At 47.0% G+C, this 21,756-nt stretch overlaps 1 protein-coding gene across 1 annotated transcript in view; it reads left to right on the forward strand.

Moving 5' to 3' along the window:
• The window catches only part of LOC119440427 (nascent polypeptide-associated complex subunit alpha, muscle-specific form), a 37,532-nt gene that overhangs the window by 11,986 nt on the left and 3,790 nt on the right, over nt 1-21,756 (forward strand). Inside the window, exons 3-4 of the mRNA XM_037705340.1 lie at nt 10,209-11,250; nt 12,169-13,284. Of these exons, the coding sequence (XP_037561268.1) occupies nt 10,209-11,250; nt 12,169-13,284 (2,158 nt within the window). The remainder of the gene's footprint in view (nt 1-10,208; nt 11,251-12,168; nt 13,285-21,756) is intronic.

Here is a 21,756-nt window from a genome sequence, read left to right on the forward strand (position 1 = left end):
AAGGGAACGTGCATAGACCTTGTCTTTGCCAACTTCAGGCTAGATCCGATCGAAGAATCATTGGCTCTACATTTCACGCACCACAAAGCAGTGATAATGAAGAGAAAACGAAATCCAGAACTGAACACAGCATACGAGTTATGACAAATAAAACGTTGTATATACTGTACACACACGTTGTCACTCATTTACATGCGCGAGTGGGCGATGTCACGGGTTATTTACGGTAAGAACGATCCCCAGTGCTTCGCCCACTCGTCATTATTCACTTCGTGGAGATGCGTGGATTTTTTTATTAAAAAATCTGTATGATCTAAAAAAACAGTAATCCAAAGAATAGTAATGTATTATATAGTAGAGAGACACCTTTGTTTATAAAGGCTTGGAGTTAGTGAGTGGAGTTAGTTCTTTCAAATCACCACGGGGGCCACTGATGTCACGGTGCACAGGTGTGTTATTACTATAGACCGGATTTTGGGCAAATGCCTTTTTTGTTCCTTGCGCTCCTATCACCCCACTTTGACATATTAGCATGAATTCGAGGCTAAGAAGGGCTTTTATAGTGTTTTTATAGTGCCTATAAATGCCTATTTTGGCGTTTGTGCCTAAATGCCTATAAGTGCCTATTTCAAATATTGGCGGCTATATGAACACTATTTAGGCTCAAGTTTCGCTTTCGAGTGCAGTTAGAGACCGTTATTCATGTTACCGGGCAACATTGACTGTCCGGAACTCTATGGGGTCCAACCTAGTCCTTTAGCTCAACCAACTCCCGGAAAACAACTGCTAGCAGCATTGAAATGGACGCGCCGGCCAGCATACGCCGCCGCGCTGACATTGGGCGAGCGGTTCGCGAATGCGAAACCGCGGAGAGCCGTCAGGGGAAAAGAGAGCGAAGATCAAAAGAAGAAAGAAAAATGTGATGTGCATGCGGCTTTTGTTTTGTTTGTAATTTACTTTTTAAGGTGTTCACCGCCGTCAGGCGTTCCTTCTCAGCGTACGAGACCATTCTCAGTGACAAGAGGCACAATTTTGAATCCAAAAATCAGGAGATGGTGGTAGTTTGCTATTGTTTCCACAATCTTCACAGTGATTCTTAGACTAGTTTCCGCGTGCTCTCCAAACATATTTCTTCAAACATGTGCACTTCAAGTGGGCGAAAGTGTATTTGGCAGTGTTGGGACGTCTAGGGCGCTGTAACGTAAAATGATTCCCAAAATGTTTTTATTCCGAAACTCCTGACGTCAAATTTACGTAAACACTGACGCAAGCATCGGGCGGTGACCCGCAGCGTTGCCTGAACATCCCAATCAAACACTGTCCTCGTTTATAGGAGGTCACCTATGTTCGCTTTCAAAACTCATAACATTGTCTACACTCAGGGGTTTTTCTTATCTAATTGGCTGACAAGAGGCGAGGAGCACGCTCTAGTGGAGAGGGTTTCGATGGGGACGAGCCAGCACAGTGAAAATAGATGACCGCATGAAGAGGGTGGTGCAGGCTTCTCCGATTGGTCCGCTTCGCCTTACTTAGCTCGCGGTGGCTGGTCGAAAATCGCGGCGGCGTGCAACGGAAGGATAAGAATGCCGCTAAAACGGATCCTCAGCAAGGAAGAGTTGCCAGAGCGATGTCGTATGCATGCAGAAAGGGCTTGATAACGTTTTACTGCTACGCAAAAAGGTTTATCATGCGCAAATAAATACATGCTCACCGGCAGGTGCGAGTAGCGAGAGCCTGAGCGATCTTCTATTCCTTTCGGAAAGGGACAGTGTCTGGCTATTCAGTAAAATTTTCAGTTTTGTTCAGCATATTAATGCATTTTTTTCGTGTACACGTCACTTTGACGTGGCGAGTTTTCGCGGTTTTGTGACGTCGCGTGAGAGACAGGCGAAGTGGGCGTAGCCAGACAACATTGAACCAATAGCAGAGAGTTAATGGTGAAAAGGCGTCGAATCAGGAATGATTATTTTCTTTTGTGCGGTTTAATTATGCATAATCAGTGTGTACACGTTATATCAGATGGGGAACTATCGCCGTTTTCGTGACGTCGCGTGACAGACAGGCGAAGTTGGGAGTGGCCCGAAATGTTTTGACCAATCGCGAAGGCTGATTGCAGAAATTGGAATCAAAACAGTTTGGAATCACTTTACGTTATAGCGCCCCAGGCCTGTACAATTCGGATAATGTCATTGTTTATGAGTAAATTGCGAAGAGTTGTACCTAACAGTCCTCATGTAAGAACATGATAATTTCTTAATAAATCGTAGTCTCTCTTGCATTCGTTATTTGTCTGCTTTTGTTTTGTCTTAATTTAATTGCGTCAGGCAGGCATAAAGTATCGGTTTTTTAAATCAGGATTCCCAGCTTTCAATTATTCTTTTTCATGCCTGTTTCACTACATGCGACGCTCGAGTACAGTGACCATTGAACATGAATATGAGCAGTGCGCTTATTGAATGAAGCCAATTGATTGTCATTAGTCCAGCAGTTTTATGGGACAATTTCACGGCTATGTTCAACTGTTGGCGCCTTTGTGCCATCATAGACAATAGCATTTCTTGTTTTCGTATCGTAGATATAGGCCGCGCACGTCCTCGTTCGAAATTATTTGCATTTATGTAAAAATTTATTGTGCCTATATTTACGACGCTGGAGGCCTAAAACGTTGCTTTGCCTGCCTATTTTTGGCGCTTAAAAAGCGCTTTTTTAATGCCTGAAGATCCGGCCTCTAGTTATCACGTGGCACTTCTCGCGTTTCACGTGCTATGAGTCATCATCATCAGACTAGTGCAGGACGAATGTTTACAATCTCCAATTACCCCTGTCTTGCGCCAGCTGACCCTATACTGTGCCTGGGAATTTTTTAATTTCGTCACACCACTTAATTCTTTGCCTTCCTCGACTGCACTTCCCGTATGTTGGCACCCATTTTTGAACTCTAATGGACCACTGGTTATTACGCATTACATGGCCTGCCCTACTCCAGTTCTTCCTCTTAATGTCAACTTAATATCGGCACCTTGTTTGCTCTCTAATCCCCCACCGCTGTTTTTCTGTGTATTTACGTTACACTTACAATTTTTTCGTTCCATCGGTTGTTGCATGGTCCTTAACTTTTCAAGATTTTTTTTTAACCTCTAAGTTTCTGCCCGATATGTTGGTACCGGTACAATGCAATGATAGTACACTTTTCTTTTCAAGGATAGCGGTAAGCTCTTAGTCAATTTAGTAATGTCTGCTGTATGCGCTTCAAATCGTTTTTATTCTTCTGTAAGTTTCCTTCTCATGGTCAGGGCCCTCTATGCCTAATATAAGGCTATTTCCGCACATATTCGAGATTGAACATTCTCTTTCTCTTGCTAGACTTTTGAACATTACCCTGTGGCGTTCGTATATTAATATTTAACCCTACTCTTACACTTTGTCAGCTAAGGTACTCAATCATTTGTTGCAAGTCGTCTCCAGCGTTATTGAGCAGCACAATGCCATCTCCAACGCGGAGGCTGCTGAGATGCCTCACCATTGATGCTCACTCCTAATACTTCTATGTTAACCAACTTCAATACTTCTGCAAAGCATGCAGAGAATAGTATTAGAGAGATCGTGTCTCCTTGCCTGACCCCTTTCTTGATCGGTATTTTTCCGCTTTTCTGGGGAGAACAAAGGTAGCTGTGGAGTCCTTTAGATGTTTGCTGAGGTATTAACGTATGCATCATGTACTCATGTACGCCGGCCGCATTTCGATGGGGGCGAAATGCAGAAAACACCCGTGTACTTAGATTTAGGTACACGTTAAAGAACCGCAGGTGGTCCAAATTAATCCGGAGTCCTCCACTACGGCGTGCCTCATAATCAGATGGTGGTTTTGGCACGTAAAATCATATAATGAATTAATGTACTCCTTGACTACGCAATGCCTCCATGACTGCTGATATTTCTACTGAATTGAACACCTTTTTCTCTGTGAAAGAGAGGCTGGTCATACCGTTAAACGCTTTATGACGAAGTGCTCGGGACCTCCAAAATCCTTCGTTATACGGGTCACTGCGTTGTAAAGGCCGCGCACCATACTGCTCACAATAGAACCGGCCTAAGCACGTTCAGCAAAAGAAAACCTTTAATTAACATGTATTAAGTAGTGACTTAGTGAAGTAAGTCGCAATTTTTTTTTTACGCGTACTTCATTCTACGGAATGTGCGTCGGCAGCCAATTCTATTGCACCGAGGTTCAGAGCACACTCCGCGGCGAAACGGGGCACATACGCATTGTAAAGCCGAGATCGTCGAATACTGCAATCACCTCCCTTGCCGTGCAAATTCTTAGTCCGTTTACAGGATGTCATCGCTGTTGCCTTCGTTGACCATTCGCGTCCTTTCTGCCTTAGATGACATTGAAGATTTCGTCGGTCATCAGGTTTACACGTCACGTCGTCATCAACTATGACGTATTCGTCCGCCGTCACACCCGCGGATGCGTTACAAGAAGCAGCGTACGAGTTAAACGATTACTGGAGCAGTGCAGCAGGACTATACTTCTGACATCGACAAAGTTCGTTACTAGCGCTGCCATTCGCGCGAGCGCAGAGCGCCTCTCGGCGATGTCTGCTGAGAGCCGTGGCGGCACCGCATGCGCTGCGTTCGTTGTAAAGCAACAAATTAGTCGTCAGGGGCGCCTAAATTCCGTCGTCAAATTCGCTGTAGATGCGTACGGTTGTAGAGGCGTTCGACTGTGCTCCGCACATTTACAAATTACCTGATTTATGACATGAATGTGATCCACTGATGAATATTCCTTTTTAAAGCAAGCCCGTTCTCTACATGGTCGGCGAAGTCTGCCATTTTTTTTTTTTTCATAAGCAGGGCGAGCGTCATGAGTCATTCTCAGATAGGCGCGATAATCGTTATTTGAAAGTTTCATAAGACGATCCTGGAATGCCATGGGAAATTGCAGTATATGTAGATCGCGGATGCCAAGCTGATAGATCTTCGAGTCCGGTTTTTCTGCGATAATTGTAGCTTTGAGCGCTTTATTATCACTGTTTCTAGCTGCTTTATGCATTCGACGTTTGTGCAAAACGAAAATATATTTTATAACACACTTTCTTTAGTAATTAGAACTCATCCTGCCACCATAATACCGGCTGCCATGCGGCGTTATTCATGCTCACTCTGAGTAAAAAACTACCTCCGCATTCATAAACTCGTTTGGCAGCGTCGTTATTTCCCTTCTTTCTCAGTTCAAAAAATACATTAACACAACTCGTTGCCGCTTTCTTTGGCTATGTCATGTCACTACACGTTTTCGTTTAACCATATTCTTTAGTTATAAAATGTGCTCCATAGGCTTTATCATTTGATGTCACCATGTATTTCACAATTTTAGTTCTCGTTTCATACCACCCGCTAAGTGGTCATTATCTCCAGATGCCTTAACCCAGGCTTTGTATCGGGAGACGAGTGTGATTGCACTGGAACAGCAATGCCTATGCCTTCGTCGATAGAATCATACCCCCGTATTCAGAAATGCAACTTCGCTTCAAGTCGTCCGTGCTTGACTTGAGTTAAGTGACGCCTATTGTGAACGTGCCGAAGCAAACGCAATGAGTGTCCATGGCATGTTCATGCCAGGCGTCCTTTAAATCAAGTCAAGCATGGGCTTCAAGCTAAGTTGCATTTCTGAAAACGGCGGATAGTCTTCGCCACCAACTTCATCGATAGTATTTCAACTGTCTCTTCAAAGCAGGTAACAAGGGCATCATCTGAGGTCAGCTTATTCCTGGCGGTGTGAACGAAGCAGCAGTGGTAGCCTGACTGCAAGTCCTCATGATAGAAACACTATTACAACTTCGACATCTTTAATATGCCTAACTTTCGCGCAACTGCCTGATGGATTGTATTTTCTTCGTTATTTATAGCGTCACCATTTGAAATGTTTGACGGACTTTTCCTGTTCCATACGCCAATGATGTTGTTGGTGGTTCCGGTTAAAGTTACGTTTAACCGGAGTCCGCAAAAAGATTCCGTTTAACCGAAGTTTATCAACATTGAGCCAATGGGCGGCCAACCAAAATTGATGGCATTGTTCCGATTCTCCAGCATTTCCGTTTACGCGAGTTTCGTTTATCCGGAGTCCACTGTATTGTACAGCAAATCGAACATAAGGTACATGGTCAAACCCCGCTGAATGGTAACTCTGAAAAATAAAAATAAGAAGAAAACTAACCAACCCTTCCCCTACCGGAAAATGGGAGTAAGCAAAGTTTGTCCTGGGTGCACATATACTAACCATGATGCGACGGCTGCGACGGAGAGAACGATGTCACTAGGCATCGGCGAACTTACCCGTAGTCCGCCGTTGTCGCTTAATTGCGTTCGATGTCCCGAATTTGCTCGACGGCGTGGTTAGCAGCATTCGCGCGCCATTGTCACTTGGGATTCTTCGAAATTAAATTGCTTAAAAACTAAATCTGTCCGTTACGTAAGGCAATGAATGGCTCATACCCCCTTAAGCAATGGCTCATGCCGCCGTAAACGTGGCCTCCCTATTACGACGACAGAAGAGAAGTGAAATTCTACGCTGGAATGATGAGCGGCAACGCAGCCAGCTGTGGAAGACGACGACGACGACGAACGCGGGAGCAGTGGCACGAGCGCGTGTCGAGCGCAACCCGAGGGGCGCCAGCGAGCCAGCTGCGGAAGACGGCGACTACGCTCGAGCCAATGCTGATGATGATAGGTTTTTACGTACATGGACGCCACCGAACAATGTCCCTTTTAACAAGCTTCGCTTTAAAAAAAACGGAAAAAAAGAAGAAAAAAATAACAAGGAAACAAAAGCAGTGATGGCACTTGTTGGAATCATTCGTGGTCCTCCAATTGCCCCAGGGGCAGTATTTACGCGAAATTAAAATAACAAGAAAATGAACTTTTGAACAAAAGTGGTACTTTAATAAGTGCCGGTAGGTCTCATCTATACCAGGTGGTAAAGTACGCATATAAATGTCGTTGCCTCCTATCGGCCTATCCTTTGCCAGAGACCGCTCTCTTCGAAATTCACTGCAATGACTTCCGTGCACAGCCACAAGAATATTCGCTCTGCGTGCGTTCACATATCAGATCAGCCTCTCTCCCAGGTTCTAGCGGACGTACGCGTATGCAGTGAGGTTCTCCGCATTTCTCTCGCCTGCATTAGCTATATACCTTTGTGATCGCAACCAGTGCAACAGCGCTGATTATACTCCCTGCCTCGAATACAGCTAAGCGTTTTTGTTTCGCTACAAAGATTTAGCTAGCTAGGCTTCGCTCGGTAACGCGCGAGCTTACACTGGCACAAATAATGGAGCAAGATGGAACTTACCAACACTCGTTTCCATAAGTTTTATCAGCATCTACAGCTCCGTCTTTAGCACAGGTTGTTTTGGATATCGCAAATAAACACTTCTGTGGCGCTTGTGCTTGGCGTGGAATTCAGGACTGTCTATTGGTGCCGCATTGAAATGGCCGACACCCCTGCATGCGACAACTATGGCTGCCAGGGGACGATTCGGCATCTCCTTCGTGATTGCCTTCAGCGCAGTGTACCTATAGAAAAGAACTCTATAGACCACGCTATGTAGACAATCGCCCCTTGACGGAAGGGAGAATCCCCGGACACTTGTCCAGACCACGGTCCCGACGGTCCTCAGCACAGAAGGCATTGAACGCGTTGCTGCGCTTCTTGAGGACACGTGCGTGGACTGAGCGTCAGACTTCGACGGTTGTGTGCTACATCGCGCTAGTGCTATTTCTTTTTTTTTTTTACAGCGAAGCTGTTAAAGGGAGTTCCGCTACTGTTTTTGTGTGGAGAAAGCCGTCGGTGAAAGGCGTCGGTGGAGGCCGGCGTGCGACGGCGTAGTCTATATCAAATGTCAGTCAAAGAACAACCACGTGCGTCTGTGTCCTGAATTTCGCTTTGAAACATAACTATCAATGATTGTAAAGCAAAAATTACCTTGAGTATACCTCACTTGCATAGACAACTTCATTGCTTCTTTGCGCGATTTTTTTTAAAGTCAGTAATCCGTAATTTTTGTTTCTCACGTCACATTTTACTGGCTCCACGTTGGAGGTCTGCATGCTAGGAGTTTGTACCGCTGCTGTGGTGAGCACTGACTGTGTGGTCGGTATCAAATGTCATTCGAAGGTCAGTCAACAATGGAGCATACGTGGGAGCCCTGAAGTGGCCGTATCACCAGAGCATCAGTGAGACATCATCCCTAAGAACAGACAGTAAACAGGCCGCTATAGTACTGCCGAATGAACTCGGTTGTACAGCTTCGCTGTCTTTCATGTATCACTTGCTCAGATTGGCTTACATCTGCGAAGTTTTTTTTTTCTTGTCTCCCTTTCTGCACACCTTAATATCCCTTAATCCCTTAGCACAGCACAGAGTAGCCAGCCGGTCTATACACTGGCTAACTGGTATTTTAGACTAAATTATTGTTCTCTTGCTCCTTTAAGCTCGCTTGCCTTCCTACGAGAAATAGCGCCCAGTCAGCTCGTTCTTGGTCATAAAAATATCAAGAAAAAGGTCAGGTCAACCAGGACAAATCCGAACAACCAGCGTGTAAAAAGAACCATGCCACCCCCTTCGTCCAGTGCAAAGCAGGCGTGGTGTACGAGGTGCCTCTTCCCTGTGGACGCTCCTACATTGAACAGACTGGTCGTTGCCTAAACGATCGCTTAAGAGAGCATGCCTACAGCCTTCGCTCTGGTACTGGCAGCAACTTGGCCTTACACTACAGTGTTTGTGATCTGTGCCGTAATCCGGGACTTGACTTTTCGCTGTGCACGATCCGCAAACGCTACCATGATGCGTGTGCTTGAGAAATCTTTGAGGCTGCTGCCATTGCAAGGAATGGTGCGTCGTGCGTCAGCACTCCGTCTGTGGCCTTGTCTGAGGCAGAACTAACATATCTCCGGAACCTTCATAATTCGCGGGAAATCCAAATCTAATCGGTGTCTATTGTTTGCCCATGCGCAGTGATCTACCCTTCTTTTCTTTCTTTAATTTTTCTTTTGATTTTAGTATATATGCGTTCCTTTCTGAATAAAGAATTCAGTCGTCAGTCAGCTCTGGTGTGTGTCTCCCTTCCTGTCTTGTCGCGTTTTTTTGCGCTGTTTCCCTATCGAGAAAAAATAAAAGCAGACTCAATTCCAGTTGACCTCTGCGCATTGTGAAGCATGCTTGGTTTGGTAGAGCATGGTTGTTAAGAATCATATAACTGCACTGAAGCGAACAGTTGATTCTTTTGCGACGTGTTGCGAACTGATGCGGAGTGCAGCGCATATGGCTTTGTTTGCTGTTGGCGTTGTGATACCCAGTGACCAAAATTAGCGTCCAAGAGGTTCATTGAAGATCAGCTCATACTCAGTGAGCAACTGAGTATGTGGGTATGTGCCAATGGCCACCGGTAGCATCACATACCCACAGGAACGGCCCACGTACATTACCCAGTGACCCAAGTTGCTGTGAAAGAGGTTCATTGAAGCGCAGCACATACCCAGGGGCACATACCCGAGTTGTCATTAAAATGGGTCGTTGAAGAGCGGCACATACCCAATGACACATACCCACTGGAACGGCTCACATTTTTATACTGCGCTTCCTTCGCGATATGCCAACAAGTTTAGACGGCACATATCCACGGAAACGGCCCACATTTTTAGACTGCGATCGGCCCCCGAAAACGGCCAGATAGTCGCCTGAGAGTTGTTACCGAAAACTGAGTTGAACTCGCCAAGAATTGTTCGCATGAAAAATGCTCAAATGCTCATTATCAAATAATCACGTGCGAAATTTTCATTGGTCATGTCTAAATTACTTGATTTTCCCCACGATGCATTTTCTTACGCACGGCTGGTGTACAAGAGCGAGATAACGCCTACCTATAACCCTTCTCGCGTCGTTGCTCAACACAACGAGGGAGAAGTTTTACTCACTACTATCAGTACCATTATCATTAGCCTGCTTCAGTATTATTGTAAAACTTCCACCTTACCTGGTCTAACTGGTATCTCTTCACCTTTATCTCCACTCTGCCATTGACCCATCGGCTTCTTGGCCAATTCCGTAGTGGGTAAGCGTGATGGCTTAAAGATCAAGGAAACGAGCAAGCATGCGCCAGCTGACAAGATAAGAATAAGTTTCTAAATAATATGCGCCGCAGAAGCAAATCGGGACGCCGCCGGGGAAGCAAGAAGGATGACCCGTTTGGGGCCCCCGGGTCAGCTCCCGATGAAGCAGAAGGAGTCTCACCTACGTACAGCGCCGTCCGAGAAAGGGACATGGAATCGGCGATCACGATGGACCTTGGCTCTATGGCTCCGATGTCGAGCACACTCACTGGAAAGAAACAAAAACCACCACCACAACCACCACAACTGGCCCAGCCAGCATCCGACCAGCTAGCATCGATATTGTCCGCTAAAAAAGAAAAGAAGCGACACCATCGCCGCCATCGCAAGGAGTCTGCAGCGGAGGTCGACGAGGGCAACCTCGAGTATACAGCGACAACAGCTCTTCCGGAAGGGCTTAAACCAGACACAGTGGCAGGCGCCATGTCTCTCTCCCAGATGCAAGTCGCCGCCGCACCGGGACGACAAGCCCCGACCGGCACCAGGCAGGTGTCACCACGAACGGCTGCCATGGCACAGAGACCAGTTTTTCAAGGCGCTACAGCGAGCACGAGCTCGTTACTAGACGGCACCCAACAGGCGGCACTTGCACCACGTACGCCCTCCATGTCGACGTCATTCACGTCGTCAACGACAGCTCCGGCTGCCCATTATCCTCCAGAACGTCCGCCAGCGGGGCCCGCCAGCGTCACGCGACCAGTAGCGGGTTCAGTCGATGACTCCAGCAAGGTGACCCCTTCTGATTTTGAGCGCCAGTCAACAGGCACCCGCGCAGCCACTATGGCATTGTCGGTTTCTCAGGCGCCAGGTGCTCTGCAGAAAAAAGACGAGACCAGCACTGCGCTACGCGAGTTACCGAAGCAGCAGTCTGAGCTCCCCAGTGCCGACTCTTCTACGTCGACTACGGGTAGCACCCTCCGCACGCTGGCTCGGCAGAGCAGTGCAATTAGACAACAGTCATTCTCGCTGGCGCGCGCGGCTGCCAAGTTGGCTCTAAAACCCAACATTCAAGACAACGAGGAGGAGTCGGCTTCAGAGGATGAGGAGGAATCTCTATCTCCGTCTACGCGAAAAGTAGATCGCAGAGCTTCTAAAATATTGCAGAGGGACCAAGCTGCGCAGCCGAACAAGTTGGTCACACAGCCACCAGAAGCGCCGGCAAACGCTCAAGAACAGCTCAATACTACGGCGCGAAGCCGCACCGTTCCTGCTGACTCGGTTGTGCTAGCACCCGACGTAGCAAATAAGCTAGTCTCTGTTCTCTCTAGAGTAGAAAACTTGGCCTCAGGAATTGTCTCCGAAAACACCCGTGAAAGCATCAAAAGTAGCTCCAAGGGAAACGCCACGGCAGCTAAAGCATACTTATGCGCAAAGTGTAGGGCGGCAGAAAATAAACGACGAGACAGTGCGGTGGATGACGAACAATTGTCTGAAGACGGAAGCGACGAGGAAGAAGCCGGTGTGCCTGGAAGAAGCTACGACCACAAAAGGAAACAGCGCAAGCCTGCAGCGCCTAGGAGTACTCAAGGCAGCAAATACAACGCACCTGAAGAGCCTCTGGAACAAAATGATGGGTATTACGGCGAAGGCTTTGCTTGGGACGAGAACGAGCGAGAAAATCGTAGAGGAGGCGTTGAGCCTACTGGAAGGCCACGCAGACGATCGCGTAGTGATTCCTCATTAGAGAACGATAGAGAAGCTGCGATGTACGAGCGAGCAGTGCGCAGTGGCGCCATGTACGATTGGGTCGATCCCATAGATGATACAAGAAATACAAACCAGCGCTATATATTCCGAGAACCACCGCCCTTCATGAGAAGCCAGCGCTTCCTTCCGCCTTACTGGTACGGCGGCCCCCGACTTGAATACCGATCATATAGACCAAGTATAATGCAACCACCGTATTTGCAGCCTCATTCTATGCCATATTTAAACAGTGCTCGGGCTCCCCTGGTGCCTCTCGCCAATCAAAGTCCTTATCAAATCTCTCAGGCAGCGCTACCGCCATCGAACCTGGAATTGTTCCCACAAGCCCAAGGATATTCCCAATGGCAACCATTCCCACCGAGAGCACCACCTGCCACTTACAGATATCCACAACTTTCTCCGCAAAACGGAGGCTCCCTATGGCCTGGCGCCCAGCTACTAAGTAGTCAACCGTCCGCAATCCGGCCGGTCTACAACATTGGCGCTGCTTACGGACAGCAGCCAAATCAAGCTTACAACTACAGCCAAGCATTCCAAAATTTCACGGCCCCGAACGTCGCTCCCGTAAACTCTACCCGGCCCGACTATCAGCCACAGAACCCTCAAACAGTACAGAACTTCGGACCAAGGCCCACTATGGCTGAGGTCACGAACACAACAGCGGTCCCTTCTCAAAGGAGCTTAATGTTTGAGGCCATGAACGCTAGCAGCGTTCGCGGTGGTGGCAGCACCTTCATCACAGCCGTTAACCCTAGACAACAAGCTAGCGAGGTTTTGCCCGATGGCACTTCTGTCGAGACGGGGTTCGCCAGAACCACGTTCCTGCAGAGCCGACCGAGCGAAGAGCGGCCGCTTCCCGCTAAAAAAGTAATAGCCTGGTCCATGAATAAGTCTGCCCCAACTACGGCCTCTCGTCCCCCTGCAGCGTCTACATCATCCATGCCTGCTCAGCAACCTGTTCCATCTACTTCGGGCAGGAGAAGCTCTGAGACAATGATGGCCTGCTACTGCAAGTGCCACAGCTGTGCTGGTGAGGGCCACGGTTACCAGGATGGCCAGCAGGGCGTGAGCTTGGAGAAGCTTCTGAGGCACGAAGACGGCATTCGCTGGGACGAGCAGCTTCGCGAGCGTAGCCGGCTACTACGCGAAGAGAGAATTCGCCAAGACGAGAGGCTCCAAACGCGGCAGCGGCTGCAGGACCAGGAACAGCTGCTCCGCGAGGAGCGGCAGTTCAGGGCCGACCTTGAGCGAAGACGTGAGGCCGACCGGGCTTTGGAGCGGGCACTCGAGAGGGAGAGTGAAGCGGACGCCAGGGCCAACGCAGCCGTCATACAGATTTTGGCGAGCACGAGGGCCCAAGAAATCACTCGCTCATCCGGTGGTGCCGACCAAGACACACAGGTGCGGACGATGTTGTAAAATACACAGTAATAACTTATTTCATAAGCAGTCCTGTCTATAGTAGAAAAAGAAAATTCACGCAGAAACTCCTCTGAGGGTTGTCTAAGTATGTGTAAGCATTGCGCCCCTTGCTCATCTCTACGCAGCCCGGTATCATTATCAATGTTATGAAACATGATTTGACCAGTATAAACGACAGCGCTGCGGCGACACGAACTGCGCTGTGGACGGCGGAGAAAGGTGAATTGATGACGCAAGCAAACTACTGCACTTGGCGGCGCCAGGTGCGCCGATGACGCTGCGATAATGATAAGCCGTTATCGCTCTTTAGCGCCTTATCCATCCGCGTCGAACCATTATCGATCGCGATCAACCATATACTCCGGTGGTGACTGCGTATGGCGCGGCAGCGCGGGCCATATATCTTGAAAGCGATCTGTGATGGGGACAGAGTGCGGCGACTGCTGATAGCTTCGTGTACGCTGTGTTCTCGCCGCTTAGTTCGCGTTGAAGCAAGAGGCAGCGCGAAGGTCAATTCGCTCGCTGCTGCGGACCCTATCTTGAAAGCGATCGTCTTGCGTGGCGGAGGGACGGGTTTCCTCGTTCGGTAGGCATAGAAATGCTGGCGCATTTAAGCGTTTGCTAGCCTGTTGCGACACAGTACATAGTGGCAACAAGAACGTTTCCAGATAACAAGAAAGGCGATTTTCCTGGTTTTTACTTTTGATGGTATTATACATAGAGTGAAAACAATTATTATTACTTCAGAAAATGGTGAGGGGTTGAACCGCGCACGAGTTACGAAACAGGAATATTACAACCAGATTTGGTGCGCCACCCGTAGCGATACCAAACAGTTGGGCGATATTGATGAGTCGTGAGGGATGGAATGAATATACTATACTACTACCGCAGCGTTGCGGCTGACTCAGCCGTGTACTATACTACGACTGTTGCACGCGGCCCGTGTAGAAGTCATGAAGGACAGTATGAGAGGTACAAAGGGCGTCCAGTAACTTACATGAGTTTAAAAGGAGCTAGCCTGGAAGTCGAAAGAAACTTCTTGGCGTGTTAGAATGCGTCTTAAAGTGACTTGTGGCCAGTTGCGACCCGTGTGAGCCTGGTGTGCGGAAAGGACGTTTAAAAAATTCATTTTGCGAATCAAGTGAGCCTCGACATAACGAAAACAGGCATTAAGATTTATGGGGCATAATGAAGTAAATATGGAATGTTTCCTATCCATGTAAGCATGTAACGAATATATCATTAGACGGAATGTCGGGCATAACATATGACGAATGTCTTTTTGTGTCGGAAGCGAGTTCGTTACAACGAGCTAATCGTCTGTATAATCGGGAGCCCCAATCAATGATAAAATCTCTACCAGGGGAATGAAAAAGTTCAAATAAGATCTAGATCTGCATGGCTGCTATATTTATGGTATATCAGCTCCACAGGCATACAAAGTCAGATTGATGACATTTACTCGCCATCCCGGCTCTGCGAAAGTGGGCGTCCAGCGAAGCTGTCGAAAATCACCACTAGTACAACTCCTGAGAGCGCATTATTCAGCCACACGAGAATGTGGATGTGCTCACTTCCCCTGTGCTGGAAATACTACCAGCGGCAGTACGCCACCACTGGTCGTATTGACGTTTCTTTTCCTTTAGACGCTCCTCGTATTCACGCTGCTCCTCTGGAGTCCTAACTATGCGTTGCCTACCCATAGCGGTGCTGCAACAACAATGAGAACAGTTGCTAGGCGGATTCTTTTATGCATGGTGTCCCCCATAACTTTAGCCAAACCATAAAAATATACAAATGTCATGTAGCTGGACAGAACCAAGGTAATATGCTTGCCGTCACTTGGAGATGTTCAGATTTTTTTGCATTCCACCTGATTACATAATTAGTGTTAATTAATTATTCAACTTCTCAAATTATAACTAGATGAAAAGTGTCAAGGAGGAAATTGTAGAGCAACATAAAAAACTCCCGATACAGCTCAATACGTGCTACATAAAAGTGTTTTTCCGAGCGTGAAAGAAGCTCGCGAATACACGCAAAACTGATACGCGACTGGCCGCTCGAGGCACTTCCGTGTATTCGCGGGGTTCTTTCACGCTCGGAAAGACACTTATATATAGCACGTACTGAGCAACAGAAAGCTGTATCAGGAGTTTTTTTTTTTTTTTTTTTTTCATGTTGTGCATACGAAGAACGTATGCATACAAAGTGCCTACAAAGAAAGCATGCACTTTTCGCTTCAATCGCTGACGGTTTCTTTCCTTTTTTTCTTCCCCCCCCCCCTCCCCAGTAGCAAGAACAGTGCAATTTCAGCAAGGACAGTGCAGCGGTAAGCGCAAAATCATTTTTTAACATGCTTAGCGAAATATGCAGGATACTGTACGTTGCACCTTAAAGTAATACAGACACAAAAATCTTCTCTCTTTCTTTTTTAAAGTAGCTGGAGACTCCACCATCTGAAGCCTCGGTTCCTCGAGCGCGCTGCATATAGAAACATATACGCGTGACACGGATATATTTGTATTATTGCACGAGTGTGCACGACACGCGCTTTCTGTTGGTTAAATATGCTGAACAGTAGTCGCTGAAAATTTCTCTCTCCTTCCGCTACGTAAGCTCATGCGCCAAGTTACTCAATGGTAACAGGGACTTGTGCTCCTTTCACGTGATTTATCTTATCTACTTTTTTGTAGACCACATATTGCTTCACACACACACAAATATATATAAGGTTGACGACGCAAGAGGACGATTTTGAGAAGTAGAGGAGGAATGCATGAGAATGAACAGTAATCGCGACCGTGTGACAAACAATGCTTGGTGTCGTTACAAATTTGGCGCAGTCTACTGCGCTATCCTGTGTTAAGCACCTGATGGGCCACTCCGATTTCCCAAGGACAATGTGTGTCAATGTCACGGCCACCGACATGGGTGGTGTCAAGCTGGTGACCGGTGCATACTGCGTCTATGGTGGAAAGTCGGCCTGCTAGCGTGAACTTTGACTGTTTTTCCTAAAACGTATGTTTAGGCGACCCAGTGGCCATGAGTACTGTCAAGATAAATATCAGCGACCACGATCATGAAGTGGCCATCGCACATATTTATAGGGAGCATCGCGACGCGAAAATACAGGGAAATCGACTCACGAAGGCAAATTGAGTTTTCAACGAAAAGGACAAAGAGGTTTCCAGAAAAAAAATATTTTGCGAGATGTGATTAATTTGCAAGAAAAGAACAGCCAGCGGCAACAGCAGCTGTTGGAACTCATATTGCAAACAGGCCTCCAATGGTCTCTGAGGACGCCGATGGAATTTATTAAACCGGATATCTTCGACAGATCATTGACAGAGAGTGCTCAGGGCTGGCTTGATTTTTATGAATACGTCTGTGACCGTAATTGCTGGCAAGATGATGTTGACAAGGTTATGAACATGCGGTTGTACGTTGGAGGCGTCTCGAGGACATGGTATGAGATACGAGTGACAGAAAAGGCAGGACATCATGGGCGGTCTGTAGAACATTTTCTATGAATAGGCTCCAAAATTGGGGGCAGGGCAATAGCTTGCAAGTACGTTTCCGGCACTGTTCATAACTATTGATTGAAAAGTGGAAGCTATTGCACGCAGCAGAGTCTGCACTGTCAGACTCATCACTCGTGCCCCTCACCATACTGGGACTTCCTAAGCGGATACAGCATCAAGTTCCACTTGGGGCACCACAAACACTAGAAAACCTACTGCCAATCATGAAGCAATTTTTTTGTTCGGGAACGGCAACGTGCGGCTACAGAAGTTTGGCCAATGAAATCGGTTCCGAAGCGACAGTTGCTGGAAGGCAGGCGGAAAACCGGTTCGTTTGTGGAACACTATTCTAAACAGAAGGAAAAGAAAATACTTAAAAAGATGCCTGACGACCTCTCGCCACCGCTACAGGAAACCATTTTCGTCACTGATCGTGCCAAGCCGATATATGTTCCCGCACAAGCAAATGAAAATGATGTGAAAGCACTCGTGGACACCGGAGCGTCAATCACTGTGGTCAACGAGCAAGAGATCCCAGAGCTAAATATAAGCAAAGATTATCCTGCCATTCTCTACGGGTAGGATGGTAACAAACAAGTACACAATGAATGGGCAGATGTGCGCACTCTTTCGAGGAACCCGTATGGGTTTCCTTTGTAGCATTTGCTACGATTGGGTGGATGTCTCATTTTCCATTTAATTACTTCTCTCCACCTAGCGGGTTCCCGCTGAACTATTACGTCAACTATTACGTTGAACTATTCCGCCTTTGTTTCGAGTGGTTGATGAATTCGACTTCGCCCTACAAGTCTGCTAGCTGTCTGGTTAGCTCAGATGGTAGAGCGGCAGCCTCGGAAAGGCAGTGGTCCCGGGTTCGAGTCCCGGACCAGGACGAATTTTTCTTCAACTGCGAGGCTTTTCTTTCGAGGAACCCGTATGGGTTTCCTTTGTAGCATTTGCTGCAATTGGGTGGAAGTCTCATTTTCCATTTAATGTGCGTATTACGTGTCAGGGCAACAGCACCTCCGTAAAAGTCCTAGTTCTTAGCGGTGTGAAGTACTAAATCTTTTTGTGCCGTCCGGTAATGCATGAGCTCCGTTTAAACCTCTACTGGGATTGCCCAGTCACAACGTATGAGGATCGCCGGTTGCCTTCCTTCGCAGTCCTGGATAAAAACCCTCGCACGCCCACTGCAGCGGAAAACGTCACTAGGATGTACGCAGAGCTACTTTGCGTCGGAGGCTACCCAAAAGCGACGCGAAAGTTTCAAGTCCGATTCTAGCTACGAGATACGACAGTAGTGAAGCGGAAGGCCTATAACATGCCGAGAGAGAAGAAGCTTTGGTTGAAAGAAGAGCTGCAGAAAATGCTTGTGTCATACGCTCCTCTACATGATACATCTGTTGCTTCTCCGATCACGATTGCACCTAAAGAGGATGAAGCATTTCGTCTGTGTTTGACGCTGGTGTCAGACATCCCTATACATCTCCAGCATCGTTTCAGCCTCGTTTCAGAATATGATAAACTGTGTTTTGAAGCCACACTTGGGACTCTTCTGCAACGCTTACATATTGGCGATATCTAGTGTACTCACGGTCAGAAGAGGTACATTCCGAACACCTGTAAAAGTTTTACAAGCGCTGAGTGACGCGGATCTCAAGGTAAATGAGAAGAAAAGCGAGTTCTGTAAGTTAAAGGTGGTTTTTCTTGGAAGAGTGTTCGACGGAGCTACCGAGAGCACTAAACAGGAGTCCGTCCAAAGGATCACGAAGCTTACAAAGCCGCACGACATTCACGGCCTCAGGGTCTTCCTGGGACTCGCACGTCACTTCAGGAGCTTCATTAAAATTTCGCCAAGATCAGTAAGTGCTCGACGGAGGCCACAAAGAAAGATGGACTTTTTATTTGGACCAAAGAATGCGAAAAGACTCATCAAGAACTGGTACAACGTATATGCTCGGACCCTGTTCTTACCCTGCCGGACTATAATTTATCTTTCACGGGCGCATCAAATTATGGCACAGGGGTGGTTCTGTACCTAAGAGATTTGAAATGTTGTCCCACTCAGCAGCTGCGGGTTATACGATACTACTCCTATACATTAAACTGAAATCAGTTGAATTATTCGACAAGTGAGAAAGAGGCACGAACCGTCTTAATTTCTCTGCGTTGCTTCCGTTCATACATCGATGGAAAGAAGTTTAAATTGTACACTGATCTCCAAGCAGTAACCCATCTTTTAACTATGTCAGAGCCAAGAGGGGAACTGACCCATTGGATCAATGAACTCCAGCAATACGACTTTAAGGTCTTTCACCGTGCAGGCAGTCATCTTACAGATGCAGATGCCCTGTCTCGATTGGAAGTTGAGGTCCCATGTGGAATGGTCAACTTGACAAACTTATGGGAAGGGTGGACGGAAGGTTAGCTGTACCAGACGCTGATACCAAAAGTACTTCACTTATATCATGACAACCATGAATCTGGTGGCCATGACGGCTTCTGGTGGACGTATATAATAAATTTCTTCAGAGTCTCACATGGAAAAAGTATGAAAAACGACATTCAAGACTACGTCAAGTCGTGCCACTAGTGCCAAGTTAACAAGGACAAGTACCGGCCGCGACCCGACAAACTAGTCTTGCCATATCATTGCGATAAACTCTTTGAAGTTGTGCACGTAGACTTTGCTGAACTGAAGAAGAAGAGTCCTGGAGTGCGCAAGAAGCGATCTTTTCTGGTTTCAATAGACGAATGCACCAGAATGGTAGCAGTGCGTCCTGGGGGAGAAGACGCTAACAGCGTTATGACCCTTCTTGATCGAGAAATTTTTTTCCCAGCTGAAAGTTGTGAAATCAAACAACGGACCCGCATTCTATAAGCAAGCTGCTCCAGCAGTTGGCAGATAGCCATGGTGTTAGGCTCCGACGTTGGTGGAAATGCTGTCTACAAGCGGGTGTGGCTCACCACAACAGGATGCACACTACTACTCTCGGTTGTAGCCCTCAATTTGCTGCTTATGGCAAAGTACCGACGCTACCAGCTAACAAAGAACTTGGAATTGAAGACAACATGCGCCTGTTTAAGTGCCATAAAAGCAACGAGGAGCAAACCAGATATCGAAAAGCGATGAAGCTGCAAGTTGACAAGCGGCACCAAGGATGCCAGGTTGATATTGCACTGGACGATCTTGTGGAAGCTCGTACGGAAGGGGCTACCCGGCAGCGATACAAGAACACTTGGCCCTTTCAAAGTCATGAAAACATCGGTACAACAGGGTGTGCCTAAAACTATCGGGTACCTCAAAAACGGACAGCTATAACTCGCTACGGTAAGCAGTGTGTCCGCTATGTGTCCCTGCGAAAAACGGGGGGAGTGTAAGGTGGACGAGAAAGTACGACGCAAGAGGACGGTTTTGAGAAGTCGAGGAGGAAGCAAGGAGAGTAAACCGTAATGGAGACAGTATGACTAAGTATTCTCGGCTATATATATATATATATATATATATATATATATATATATATTCGTAAATAATCCCTCTAGATTATTGTCCCGCGGGGTGAATGTCAAATTGTATGAAAAATGTAATTAATGCGACCGGATGCAAGGCACGTGCTAGTGCAGCGCGGCCTCGGATGCGAAACAGAACCCAAAAGGAATTTTGCTTCCTTAGTGCAAACATGAATAAATATTTGAACTAATTTACGCCAGTCAACTGTCACTGTTAAAGTTTAGATGAATTTCAACGTGGTTTATTTTTTACGCGGCAAGTAGGAATCCTATCCGTGCATGTGCAAGAGTCTCATACTGCGAGCTGTCTGCTCGTGTCATAATTACGCCTTTTGGGTCTTGCTGTGCGAGATAGTTCTTAAAGGGAAACCAAAGAGGAATACTACGTTAAGCTAAATTCGAAATTTTACGTTTCTGAAGGGACACCGAAAGCATGTCTTATCGCGCCTGAAGAGTTGGAAAGCCAGAAAAAAGGCGCAACGACGAAAAGCGGGTGACAACGCCACCTTGGGGCTTCTGCACTATAGACGATTTCATATTCGATTCATGGACGCCGCCATCTTTGGCTGTTGCACAAACAATTTCTTAGCTTTATGAGAAGTCATGTAAATGGTCATGAAACGCTGAACGCATTTATACAACTGTTTTCATGGTTGCAAATCGACTGTAGCATCGTAAACTTCGTTGCTAATTAAAGACAGAAAACAGAAGTGTTACCAGCCCAATATGGCGGCACCTAAACGTTTCCGTAAAATGATGTATAGTTGCCGTTGACGTCAGGAATTTGGACAGCGTCTTCTCGGGACTAATTAACATCGTCTTCTCGGAACTAATTAACATATTCTTGATAAATATACAGTGTTACATCTATGCGGGGAAAAGACGACGACTTAGGGTGAACACGGTGCCACGTTTAAGCTGTCCTTCGATTCGCCACCAAAAATAAACGTTCCCTGTACTTGTAAGAGTGAGGTGGACGAGCGGGGTACGCGCTCCAAACGACGGAACCAACCCCACTACAGCTTCCGCCAGCTGGCAATCCGAGGGCACGGACCATGCAGTCGTCGTATTTTTTACGGATAGATATGTAACAATATGATCACTTTGCATTCTAAAGGAACCAAAGGCTACCGAGCGACTATATCGACAGCTTTTTTTTTTTTAAGAGATATGGCAAATACGCAAAAAAATACTCAGAAATTCTTGACCTACGACTGGCGTATACCGACGCTGCAAAGACCGCGCGAAATTCAGAAATGGGAACTTTACATTCATTTTATCCATTATAGTCGAATAGAACTTAAGTCTGCAGTGAAGCCCCGCTTACGCCCTCATAACCGCCAGCCACTGCTCCTCCGCGAGGCTGCAAATAGTTCGTACTTCAAACTTTCCCGGTTACCTAAATAAGGCGGTA

This window comes from Dermacentor silvarum, chromosome 1 (genome assembly GCF_013339745.2).
Source record: "Dermacentor silvarum isolate Dsil-2018 chromosome 1, BIME_Dsil_1.4, whole genome shotgun sequence".
NCBI classification, from domain to species: Eukaryota; Metazoa; Arthropoda; class Arachnida; order Ixodida; family Ixodidae; genus Dermacentor; species Dermacentor silvarum.